This window comes from Colobus angolensis, unplaced genomic scaffold (assembly GCF_000951035.1).
Source record: "Colobus angolensis palliatus isolate OR3802 unplaced genomic scaffold, Cang.pa_1.0 Scaffold613, whole genome shotgun sequence".
NCBI lineage: Eukaryota > Metazoa > Chordata > Mammalia > Primates > Cercopithecidae > Colobus > Colobus angolensis.
Window position 1 is genome coordinate 507,034 of NW_012119744.1, and position 13,306 is coordinate 520,339.

The 13,306-nt window shown below is 35.4% G+C and overlaps 1 protein-coding gene across 2 annotated transcripts in view; it reads right to left on the reverse strand.

Annotated features, from left to right (window-relative positions):
* The window catches only part of ADGRB3 (adhesion G protein-coupled receptor B3), a 748,566-nt gene that overhangs the window by 414,534 nt on the left and 320,726 nt on the right, over nt 1-13,306 (reverse strand). For both annotated transcript variants that reach the window (XM_011963584.1, XM_011963583.1), the window contains 2 exons: nt 8,875-8,976; nt 8,398-8,504 (listed from right to left, as the gene is read on the reverse strand). In XM_011963584.1, coding sequence (XP_011818974.1) covers nt 8,398-8,504; nt 8,875-8,976 — 209 coding nt within the window. The remainder of the gene's footprint in view (nt 1-8,397; nt 8,505-8,874; nt 8,977-13,306) is intronic.

Sequence of the window (13,306 nt, forward strand, 5' to 3'; positions counted from 1 at the left end):
TTCAAAAAGTTTCAATGCCTAAAACTGACTCTAACATTTATCCTCCAAGTCACACTAAAAGCATACTTTGGGAGAAGCTTAACACTCTCCTTGGCTTTTGTTGATATAATCAGTAATAAGTTATAAGGTTAAAAATAGAAAAAATAGTATATCTAGATATACTAAAAAATAGCATATCTATTAGAGATACTTCATATATATACATATATGAAATATACATATATGTATATAATATGTATATATGTATATACCTATTTCATATGTATATACATATTTCATATGTATATACCTATTTCATATGTATATACCTATTTCATATGTATATATGTATATATGAAATATATATGTATATATTCATATACATATTTCTAATATGTATATTAGAAATATCTAATATTCTATTAGAGATGTTTCATATATACATATATACATGAAATATCTCTAATAGATATACTATTTTTTCTATTCTTAACCTTATGACTTATTACTGATTATATCAACAAAAGCCAAGGAGAGTTTGTATATGTATATGTTTGCATATGTATGTATATGTATAGGAGAGATATATATATATATATATATCTCATAGGCTTCCTTAAAATTTCAAAGGGAACACAATCATGTGTGACTAAAGATTATTTTTCTTTTTTATAATACAATTTAAATCTACCGGTTTGGGATAATGTCTCACTTATGTAAGACCAGTGATTTCTGTCATCAACTAGAAAAGCTCACATAAATTACAAAAATGACACTTTCAAGGACATCAGAGAGCTATGTAAGTAATGAGAATGAGATGAACTAAATTGCTAGAAAGTAGAGATCTTTTCTGAGGTGAGCCAAATATTTCATTCATTTTTTTTTCTCCTGTGAAAGTTTGTTAATTCTGGGTAAGAACTGAGGGTTGAGCATGGGTCAGGCAGATTACCTCTGGGGTAGAAAGAGAAATTAATGTAATTTGGTTGGCCAGAGATGGAAAAATACAGTGAAAATTTCAGGGGCCCTAAAAATCCTGCTCAGATTTTTTTTTTCTCATGAGACAGTCGCTGAGCTTTTGACCTGTGTAAAAAGCTGAGGAGATAGGATGAAAAATCATTAAATGCAGAACTGCAATTTTCCCTTTCCTTTAAGAGCTTTGGGAACTGAGGGAAGAGTCCAGTGTTAAGCACCCAGTTGGCCTCACCCTCAAGACAGTTGACAGATTTGAAGTTGCTTGGGCAGAAAGCTAGAACATGGAAGTAGCAACTTTTGAAGGCTGAGTTGAATCTCCCTCGGTCTCTCAGAGCTGACGGGATGGGCACATGTAGGCCCTAGAAACACCATGGAGAAAGGTAGCCTAAGTAGATGGAGTCTTATTAAAAGTGCAAAATAGCCCTGACCCAGATCAATTTCTGATTGAATTAAAGTATCAACTCCTCACTGTATTTGAATAGCTAAGGACAGGAAGGATATTTTCTGGGATACATTAGCCAGTATGATTTGAAGACCATATGTTTATTTTATGCAGTGTCTGACATTCAATAAAATATTACTGGATATGAAAAGTGGCCAGGAGATATGACAGACAAAAAGCAAAGCAAAGTAGACTCACAGATTATGCAGATGTTACAGTTATAAATGTACTTTGGGAGGCTGAGGCGGGCTGATCACAAGGTCAGGAGTTCCAGACCAGCCTGGCTAACATGATGAAACCCCATTTCTACTTAAAATACAAAAATTAGCTGGACGTGGTGGCGGGTGCCTGTAATCCCAGCTATTCAGGAGGCTGAGGCAGGAGAATCGCTTGAACCCAGGAGGCAGAGGTTGCAGTGAGCCGAGATCACACCATTGCGCTCCAGCCTGGGCAACACAGCGAGACTCTGTCTAAAATAAATAAATAAATAAATAAATTACAAAATAGACATTGTCCATTCTTTGGAGAGCCCCAAAAGTGTTCCGATGTTAAAAACAGAAACAAAGCATATTCTAGACTAGGAGTCTGTAAACTATAGCTTGCAGGCCAAATCCAACCCATTGCCTGTTTTTGTATAAAGTTTTGCTGAAACACAGCCATGCCCATTTGTTTATTTATTGTCTGTAGCTGTGCTCTTGTACTACAAAGCAGAGTTGAATAGTTGCAACAGAAGCCATATGGCATGTAAAGTCTAAAATATTGACTATCTTCTTCTTATAGAAACAGTTCACCAGCCCTGTTCTAGACTTATAATACAATACATAAAGTTACTACAATTGAAAGCTTTCTTACAGGCATAATGGAAAACTCATTAGGAATCTGTGAAATATGTTGTCAACTCTGACATATGAATCGCTTAGAAAAGAAAGATTTAAATAACACCTCCCTTCCAAGTTTGTTTGTTTCCCATCAGCGTCAATAAATGTCAGCTATTATTATTTGCTGAAAACACAGTGAACACATAATTTTATTCAGGACCACATGTTAAAAACTCCATAACTGTGGAGCTGAACTCAGATCTCAAAACTCTAACAGGTGGTTCTGAATAAAATAAAGAGGCTTCTGCCCATGTTAGAGAAAGCAATGTCCTTTAATTTTCCTTGGTATTGTTGGGTTCTGCAATGATTATTTGAATTCCTAAATGAGTACTCACAACATTTTGGAGTGTGGCGACAAGAATGAAAAGGCAGTCAAATGCTATGTCTTGAGTACTAAGAACAAAGTTGTCCACATGATTTCATGAGAGGACTATGTAGTTAGAAATACATGTATATGGATGCAAAATCAATGTAATAATTAGTAATAATAATAACTCACAGTTACCGAATGTGTACTACGGTCTGGTAACAATCCTGTTCAATTTATCTGGAGTGACTTCCTTATTGATTCAGGGTTAAGAACTTCCACGTGATTATAATGTTGTCAGGATTAAGAACTACTGATTTAGGTGCTCCCGGCTTTCCATTACTTGCCATGTTCCAGCCTTATTTTATTACATAGAACTTGCAGAACAGGTAACTCCTGTCTCGCAGGCTTACTCACCCTCACCTAATTGGTGAATATTTGAAAATTAAAACCATCTGCTAGTTCCTATGACCAGCTGAACCTCGGCATTCATTTATTGGTTTCTTAATTGCTCATTAAAGAAACAATAAGACTAGCATATTTTTTAGCTCAATACATATTTGTTGTAAACAAGACCTATGATGGTATTGTTTTGTTTTCTTCCCCCAAACAAGCTGCAGTAATAAAATGTGTTATCTTCTTTTAGGCAATGTGCTGAGCATTTGTGCAATGAGATGGTGACCAAAAAAGTGTGATATGTGAGGAGTTTTGTTGCATTAACTTGAGAGAAACTAGGGAGAAAAAAGGAAAGCAAACATTCTCCTTTCTGTCTCTTTCTCTCTCTTTGTCTCAGTTCATTTATCTCTCTTGGTCTCCATGTCTCTCTGTAGCTCCAGCTATCTGTTCTAATAAACTACCCATAAGAGTAGAGGAAAATAGGAGGAACAAAGTCCTTAAACAGGATTCAAGCTCTTTAATATCTGTAAAATATGTTAGGTAAAGATGACTAAATAATCACTCCAACATTTGTATTTGTTTGTTTAATGAAGATTTGAATCATAGAAACAGAGTTTTAAGGAACAATAACCTAACACGGGACATTCACACCTAACTCTTCATATTTCCCTATGGAAGAGCTTCCATTAGAGTAGTATCTTTAGCCTTTCTCCATCTTCATCACTCACTCATCTCCAGGGAAGGAGGAGTGATATACCTGTCCAATACATTTAGGAGAAAGCATCAGTATGCTTGGACCACCCCCCTTTGCTTTAGATTTGTCTACCTACAGGGGCATACATTCTGCCAGTTACACACAGCTTGTCTCCCCAGGTGTCTGTTTGTATGTATGTAAAAGAGAGGAAGAGGAGGAAGAGGAAAAAAGAGAGAAAGAGAATGTTGCCTGTGATTGTTTGCATACACCAAAGACAAAATAAGTCTATTTGTTCAAGTGTAGACTGGCCCACTGGACCACAATATTTAGCCATGTTCTCCAAATAGCTTTATAAGTAATAAGAAATGATATTGTTAACTTATTTGACTCCTGTGCCTATTTTTCAAGAGTTCTGTAATTATGTTTGCTTTGTCTGGTATACAATTCAAAACATACTCCACAGTATGAAATGAAACATTAACATATTAAAAATTTAAAATTTCCAAGAATCTCACTATATTTGGCACTTTGTTCTTATATTCTCAAATTTATTTAATTGGGTATGTGTATTTGTGTCTTGTCTTTTAAAAAACAAAAACATTGGTATGATAGTGTTTAACTTTGTATCTTATAAGGCTTCCAAATAAACTTCGTAAGTATTAACATATTGACATCATTATGCAATGGCTGAATAATTTCATAAAGTGATTTCACCAATCACTACACATTTCTAGATATTTGGGGGCTAGAAAAATTGCACATGAAGGCTAATACTCACTACTTTCATGTGGTTAATATGCATAAACATTAAGTCTGGTGTATCACCTTCTCAGAGCTCTCGAGCTACCAGTATCCTTCTACTGGTAAGAAAAGTAGCAAAGTCATACTTCACTCAAAAAAATATGAAATATTTATTAATAGTATATGCTTAGTATTGTGTTAGGAACTATAGCAATGGAGATTTGCAAAAAAAGAAAAAAAGGTTCTTGACCTCAAATAACTCAAACCAAATATCCAACATGACAGATTAGTGATTTTATATCTTAAACTTATTAATGGCCCTTTTGTTTACCTCAACTGGTTTATAATTGAGAGTTCACAGAACATACACAACTAATGTTTATTAATGATAAAATTTCATTTCAAATTTAGGTGATTGCTATATATTTATAAAGTAGGTATACACATATATTATAATCTATGTTTCAAATAGTTGGAAAACATAGATCTACGTATTTTAAATATTTTTCTACAGTAGATTACAATTAATTATTATTGAATGAACTTTTTGAATATAGAGGGGTAAGAAAATGAAATCTCTTAAGGATTAAATGTTGAAATGATAAACTACTAAAAGAGAAAAAAGCATAGTCTCCAAACTAACTTAAGAATTTGAGGAAGTCTCAAATGTTCTATATCACAAATACTATCTAGTTTTGCTACTTAGACAAAGCATGACTTAGCAAATCCTCAGAATGAGTAAGACTATGCAGAAACGATCTCATTTCTGTTTCCAATTGAGTATGCAGAGTATGGATGATGAGGCTGATGTGTGACATAAGCATTATTTAAAGCATAAATTCATTCATCCTATACTTTACTGAGCATGTAAAAAGATCATGTTCTTTTCTTTTGTATGCATACATACACAAGCCCTAGATTTGTGTATGTATGCATGTATAAATGTGTGTGTATATTTCATACATGTATTTGAGCATAATTCATATGCCAAAATATATGCAACATCTATCTTGTCTCTATCTATCTATGTAACTATCAACTACCTATCTATCTACTTACTATCCAACCATCTGTCTATATCTAATTTATCTATACTTTTCTATAGGTACAGCTCAAATTAACAATATGTTGAGTTCTAAAATTGTATTCTTATTGAAACAATTCTTTAAACTCAAAATCAATTTTCTGTACCCAGAAATATTAATGCCCATTGTTATACAACTCTTTCACAATGGTATGATTATTTCATATATCTCATTTGTTCCATTCCAAAACTTCCACAGGTGCTAAGATGATGGAATTGGTGAATTCCATTTTGTAAATAGCAAGATAAGACTTGAGTGTGATCATGTGACTTTTCCTAAGAACACGTAAGCAGAAAATACTGCTCCCAGCAATAGAGTGTAGGGCAGATGATTTCATATCAAAAGTCGAAAAGATTAAATGGCCTAAAGAAAAGAGATTAGGTTTTGGAACAATTGTGCCTAGGGCATACTTTTTACTCTTTACCTCACTGAAGTGGACTGCTCCCCTACAGATATTCAGTTTTTTTTAATGTAAACTGCAGCATGGACACCCATCTTGCAGATTCTTGTGAGGACTGGGATTCATTTATGAAAGTTTCCAGCCAAGTGCCTGGCACTATGTAGGAGCCGAATAAACAGAGGCAGCTTTTCACTATACAAGATCATGCACCTGACAATTGCAACCAAGTCAACAAGGGCATATTCATATCTGCTGTCAATTATTGACTGAATAATTTCAACAGGATTCACACTTTGAGAGTTCATTTCTTCTATTTCACTGAGTGTATCTATCTCATCCATCATCAGATGCCCTGCACTCAAGAATGAAACCTCATTTAAATATTGCAGTACAAAACAGTACATTTGCAAAGTGAAAATTTTCTGCAACAAAAGTGATACTATTCATTCTTAGCAAATTTGTAAAGATTGCTCTATTATTTACTTAATCCATGCAATTATTCCCATTCATCACCATGACTAAACAAGAACTGGATATGGATATAATCAAAGTAAACAAAGTCTAGTGACTAAAATTAGAAAAAAAAAAATCCATTAAAATTTAATCTATATGTTTTTACTTATACCTAATTTTGAAATATAATGGTCTGAGTTATTGACAGTTATTAATAAAAGAAGCTTTATATTTCATATTCTTAAATTTTATATTATGAAGCTAAGCTATATATTATATTCTCCCACATATATATTTTGTCTCTAAATATAAACAAAAATGACTATAAAAACACATGTGTATATTTATATATCTGCATATAATAAATATACAACTTTATTTATATTTCTATTTGTACATTTATATCAATATAATGCATATTATATGATATATAAATATAAAACTGTGTATGATAAATGTATAAAAAGTTATGTATTTTTCTATATTATAAATATATATAAAAATTAGCCAAGTAATCATCAATTACTGCTATACACATATCTGTAGCAATGGCCCTTGAACAACACAGGTTTGAACTGTGCAGTCCACTTATGTGCAGATTTTGTACTGCTTGTGCCACTCCTGAGCCTACAAGACCAACCCCTCCTCTTTCTCCTTCTCAGCCTAAAGATAACGAGGATGAAGACTTTTATGATAATCTACTTCCACTATTCAAGCAAATATAAATTATCTTCTTTATGATTTTCTTAATAACATTTTCTTTTCTCTAGCTTACTTTATTGTAAAAATGCGGTACAAAATATATGTAACATATGAAATACGTGTTAATAAACTGTTTTTGTTATCAGTGAGCCTTCCTTACTGGTCAAGAACAGGCTATTAGCAAATTTGAAGGGAGTCAAAAGTTACATACAGATTTTCGACTGCCCTGGGGGTTGGCGCCCCTAACTGCCACATTATTTAAGGGTCAACTGTATATAGATATACATAAGTGTATATAATGACAGAAATAATGCTCTAGAGAGTTAAATAATGATAAATTTAACTCCAAGTTTCATAAGTAAACATGCTGTGCAGAATTTGACTTTCAGATTTTAAAATATGCATTTCTTTGGTTTTCTGATAATGAAACAAATACTAATTCTATTAGTTGATAGGGGTTGTTACTGTATAAGCTATTTCTTCATCCACAATAATACTCTTTAGGATTCTTAAAAAAGTTATGTATATTTTTGAGTGACAGTAAGAACCGTAAAAGAAAACATAAGCACAACAAAACATAAAGGCATTTTTAAACATCACTGCTGCCAAGATTCAACTTCCCAGTTGGCTCATGTCCATATTTTGTTCTACACCCCACAGTGTTTATTCATGTATGGAGACCCTCTTGCCTGTCAGTATGAAATGACAACAGTCTGCAGTAATGACAATGACTTGTACTTGTAAAATACCAGGCAAATTGTAACTGTGCTCAAAGTATCATATTCTGTGAATAAGTCAATGATATCTGGGAAAAGAAGAGCTATTTTCGGAAAATTTGGCCCATGTAATCTTTTGGGAGTAATTAAGTTTCTCTGGTGCAATAACACTGTCATTTATTTTAATGTCTTAATCTCAAATTGCAGTGAACAATTTGATAGCTAAGTGACACAGCTTTACCATTGTCCAACTACTGAAAATTTAAATAATTTAATTTTAAAATGTATGATATTTTAAAATAAGTATTTAACGCAGACTTAAGCCAATCACAATGCATATGTTTAATTTTTATAGGTAAAACTGAATAACAGATTTTGCTCAGGCCTTTCCCCCATTAGACAAGGGATTCTTTCACTTAAATAGCAGGATCCATAAAAACCTACATCCTAGGAACAAAGCAATTTAGCACCGACTTATAAAAATTAGCTTTCTATCACATGGCTTTCTCCTTCAGGCATTTCTTTCTTAGAGATGTTACTGATTTGATTGTACAGCAGAAGGTTAAATTCTCACACCATGATCATTAGCAAAAAATAAACAGAGCAAGTACTAAAGCTGGCTTTGCACCTACTGAATGCTGCAAGTGTCTGTACTCATTTGATATGCATCTTGCAAAGCTCGGCTGTTCCCAGAAGGCCACTCCATGAAGACTGAGAGAGCAGCGTCTGCTAGTGGTGCCTGCGTGTCACAAAGAACAGAGAGAAGCTTTATAATAGGGATGCTTGAAGGCATCACACATAGTTGGGAATCAGGCTAAAAATTAAGTTTGTACTTTTTTTCTTTAAAAAACATGCACATGAAATTGATATTTTGATTATTTCTTACAATGCATATTAGTCACACTGAGAAACAATTACACTAGCAATATTTTCTACATCTTTTCATTGGTTTCATTTATGAAGCACTTCACCAAAATTGTTTCATTATTTGCTTATCGGACAGACTTATTTATGGATATAAGACAAAAACATGACTTCATAAACCAACACCGCACGCTGTTCTTGGATGGGGATTATCATTAGGGTCGGGGTGGATCATCCTACTGTACCTGTGGCATTCAGGGGACATTGATTGAATGCCAAGTCGCCTGCTGGAGTCCTTTTCCATACCATCGACATCAGATAATCCTCAGGGCATATTTCATAAGGTGCTGCAATTTTAAACAAAGGGACTTGAATGTCAGTAGTGTTTAAAAAATTTTGGCAATAAACAATTTTCAAAGGCACCTCTCTAACTGCAGAGCTCCTTAGTTTTCCTTTTTTTTTTTTTTTCTTTTTTAAGAGATGGGGTCTCACTCTGTTGCCCAGGCTGGAGTGCACTGGCATGATCCTAGCTCACTGTGCAGCCTCAAACTACTGGGCTCAAGCCATCCTCCCTCCTGAGCCTCTTGAATAACTAGGACTACAGGCATGTGTTGTCACATCTGGCTGATTTTTTCTTTTAATTCTATGTAGAGACAGGGTCTCCTTATGCTGCCAGGCTCATCTTGAGCTTCTTCCAAAGCACTCGGATTATAGAAGTGAGCCACTATGCACGGCCTCTTTCATTTTCTTTAATGTATGTTGTTTACTGAAATGTTAGTGGCATAAACATAGACAAAAACCCATCAGATTTCCTTTTTGTATCTACAAAATATTTACAGAATTGTAATTTCTTTTTAAACTGCTTACTGTGTAGACTATTTATAGAGGTCATTTGGATTTGCCTACAAGTTGAACATATTCAGGCATATCAATAAAAATATTTATAATATTTTAGGATGTTACACAAAAAAGTGACTTCCAACACATCAAAAGGCACATTAAAATTATTAACTATTAAATGTCAAAACTAAATAAGCATAAAGAGTAAAAATATATAGCTTTTAACTTCTTCAACTAAAAGCAATGATAGCAGTAAAAATATACCAATTTGATCTTTTTGTCCTATTATATTCAAAATCTCAATTTAATTATTGGGCAAGAAAATCAAAAATAACATAAAAAATAACAAATGTATAACTGAAATATAATGAAATGCAAAATAGTAGTGAAAGAACGAGGTCTATCTATATTGTGTTAAAAGTGACATCTTGTTCCCATATGAAAGAATATTAGTTCCTTCTCTAGACGCACACAATGTTGTGCTTTTCATACAACATTGCCACTTACATGTTCCTAAGTCAGTCTTCACTATTTGCTAGGCATCTTGTTTAGGTCTACTCTCCTCTGGATCACTTGTACCTAATGGTGTGTTTGCCGCATGAAGTTGCTCAAAATTGGATAAATAAATAAATGAATATATGCTTTATAAATACCTTGATAAATCAGTGAGGATCTTAAAATACTAAGTACATAAATAAATACAGGAGTGTGATTTCCTGGGAGAAACGTCTTCTTTGCCGAATAATATAATATTTAATCCATGATAATCATCGTTCTATCGATACCAATTCCACTCCAGAATTTACAAACTCATTAAATTACCTTATAGTTACGAGTAGAGGAAGGATGCAAGTTGACAAATTAAATCTTGAAATAATATTTTTAAAAAAAATTACCCAAGATAAGATGAATGGTTTGAACCCATGGGGATTACAAAGCTGAGAGTGTCACTGAAGATCACCTATTCCATCTCCTTCCTTTTTACAGATGAAGGCACCAAGTCCCAAAAAGAGGCAGCTTGTCTAAGGTGACAGAGCTGGTGGAGGTGTCAGAAGGACTGGATCCTAGAATCCACACTCCTCAGTCATCTTCCTTTTTTGTTTCCCGCATATCCTCTTCACGACCTTGAATTATCTAAGATAGTCCTCTCCCTCTGAGTATATATAAATATATACTCATTTATTTATTCTAGGTTCCCATTAAAACACATAGGCCATGTTTTCAATTTGTGTCTTCTTTGCTTGGTGGAGGGTTTAGCAGTCAATTCAACCTTCAGCAGCCACATTTTCATTAGCTGTTTCCTCCTAACCTTACCAATGATCTGCCAACAAACCTCATCTTAGTCTCACACAGTCTGGGCCTTGTCTGTACCACTATGTTTTGACTTTTCTCACCTTCGTGGAAATACTTTCTTCAACATCTTAAGCCTTTCTCCAACACTCCTCCACCAATCCCTCAGAGCATTCTTTCTTTGTCTCCTTCTCTGTGTACTTCTCAGAGTCATTCATAACTTACTTTTTCCTTATGTTAAATGTTTTTCTTAGATAATTTAAAACATATTAATAATAGTAATATAATCAAATTAGTATTCATTGAGCCCTTTTGGAGAGCTTTACATGCATGGACACATTTGCCCTCTCCCAACTACATACCAGTTAGCACCTATGAGTTAGAGGTGACTCTTATCCTTTATCACATAGGGAAACAGAAGCACAGAGAAGCAAACGAACTATTTTTCTTCCTCAAATTCCAAACTTTATTACATATTGAATCCAGAGGAGAAACTGAGTGCAGGAGGGGGAGGTTGGATGGGGAGGAGTCATTTTGCCAGGTGCTCCAAACCTTCCCCACTGGGGAGCCTAGCCATGCCCTCCTGGCTCCATCAAAGCACCTGGGCTGTTAGATAGGGTAAGAGAGCTGTGCTGAGGTTGGCAAGGCCCTTTCCTAGGACACAAGAACTGGATTTGTCACAGTTTAGCTTGAGAATGGTGGTGATGAATAGGAAAGGACTCATCATAAATCAAAAATAGAAAATAATAAAACTAATCACAAAAAACCTACAACTCAAGTGAGGGTAAGGGCAGCCTCTAGTTAGGACTAACTGCCTCAGTATCTTGGGAATAGAAACAACAGGAAAATAAATTAAGAGATACAGCAGCCACCAGTAGCGAAGCACCAGTAACCACCCATTCCCACACTGGTCCCAAAGGTTAGCAAGCCAGAGCTACTTCACTGCCTGTTGCATCTGTGCCCCACCCTTTGGAGAGCACATGCTACTGGCCCTGCTGCCCCATCCCACCTCCCACCAGCGGGCCACGGAGGTCCTTGGAAGTGTCTCCTAAGGAGAGCAGCAGCAATGTCAGGAAGCAAAGGCAAGGTCCAGAGACCAGACAGTGGTGAGGGAAGGTACTGCTACGAAACTCATGGTGCCCAGATTAATGCCAATGAAGGGGAATCAGTGGAAAAGAAGAAAAGCTAATAAATGTTGGAGCCTCAATAAGTACGTAATCAATTGGTTTCTGATCCCACACTTTGCTTGTTATATGGCAGTCATGCCTGGGCACATGCCCTCTACTTCCACTATGTATTAGGAACATATACAGTCATCCCTGTCATCTATGGGGGATTTGTTCCAGGATCTCCTGCAGATACCAACATTCACTGATGCTCAACTCCCTGATATAAAATGGTATAGTATTTGCATGTAACCTATGCTGTTCCTCCTGTATACAGTTAATCCTTGAACAACACAGGTTTGAGCTGCATGGGTCCACCTACATGTGGATTTTCTTTTTTCAACTAAACACTTAGTAAAAATACGATATTGGCAGGATGTGAGACCTGCATCTAAGAAGGGCAGACTTTTCCAACACACAGGTTCTGCAGGGTGATCTGCAAGACTTGAGTAGACAGGATTTTAGTAGACACAGGGTCCTGGAACCAAGGTATGACTGTACCGTAAGACATCTCTATACTATTTATAATACTTAATCCAATGTAAATGCTATATAAATAGTTGCTATCATGTATTGCTTAGGAAATAACAAGAAAAAATTTGTACATGTTCAATATAGACATCATTTTCTTTCTGAATATTTTTGATTTGTGATTGGTTCAATCCACAGAGATGAAACCCATGAATACTGACAGCCAACTATTTGTATTTCTTTGGTTCAGATATCTTTCTTGGGTTTTGGCTGGCATAGTCAGTTTTTGAGAGGCATTTTTTACTTGGCTATTCCAAAGAAATCTCAAGTAAAGCTGCTCACACTTCAATTCCCAACATTATTCTCCACAATGCTGTTTGTTTCCTCTCCTTGCATTTCCTAACACTGCTAATGGTACTACAATCTTGTCCCCATAACTAAAACCATCAGATCCATCTTCTAGTCATCCTTATCTTACTTTTAACCTTCCCTGATTTTACCTCCACCACTCGCCTTGGCATTCATTCTGTCCTGGTTAAATTAGGGGAACAACCTCATTGGTTATTTCATGCACTTACCTGACGTATGCTGGGCCCATGTGCTAGCACCTGTGCTAGCACTAACCTGTGCTAGGCTACATTTTTACCTAATATGTGCTGTTAATGTAACATATGCTAGGTCCTGCTTTAGAAAGAACCAATGGTGCATACGAAAAGCAGTCTGGGCTGGGCACAGTGGCTCATGCCTATAATCCCAGCAGTTTTGGAGGCTGAGGTGGGCAGATCACGAGGTCAGGAGTTCGAGACCAGCCTGGTGAAACCCCGTCTCCACTAAAACTACAACAATTAGCTGGGTGTGGTGGCATACACCTGTAGTCCCAGCAACTCTGGAGGCTGAGGCAGAAGAATCG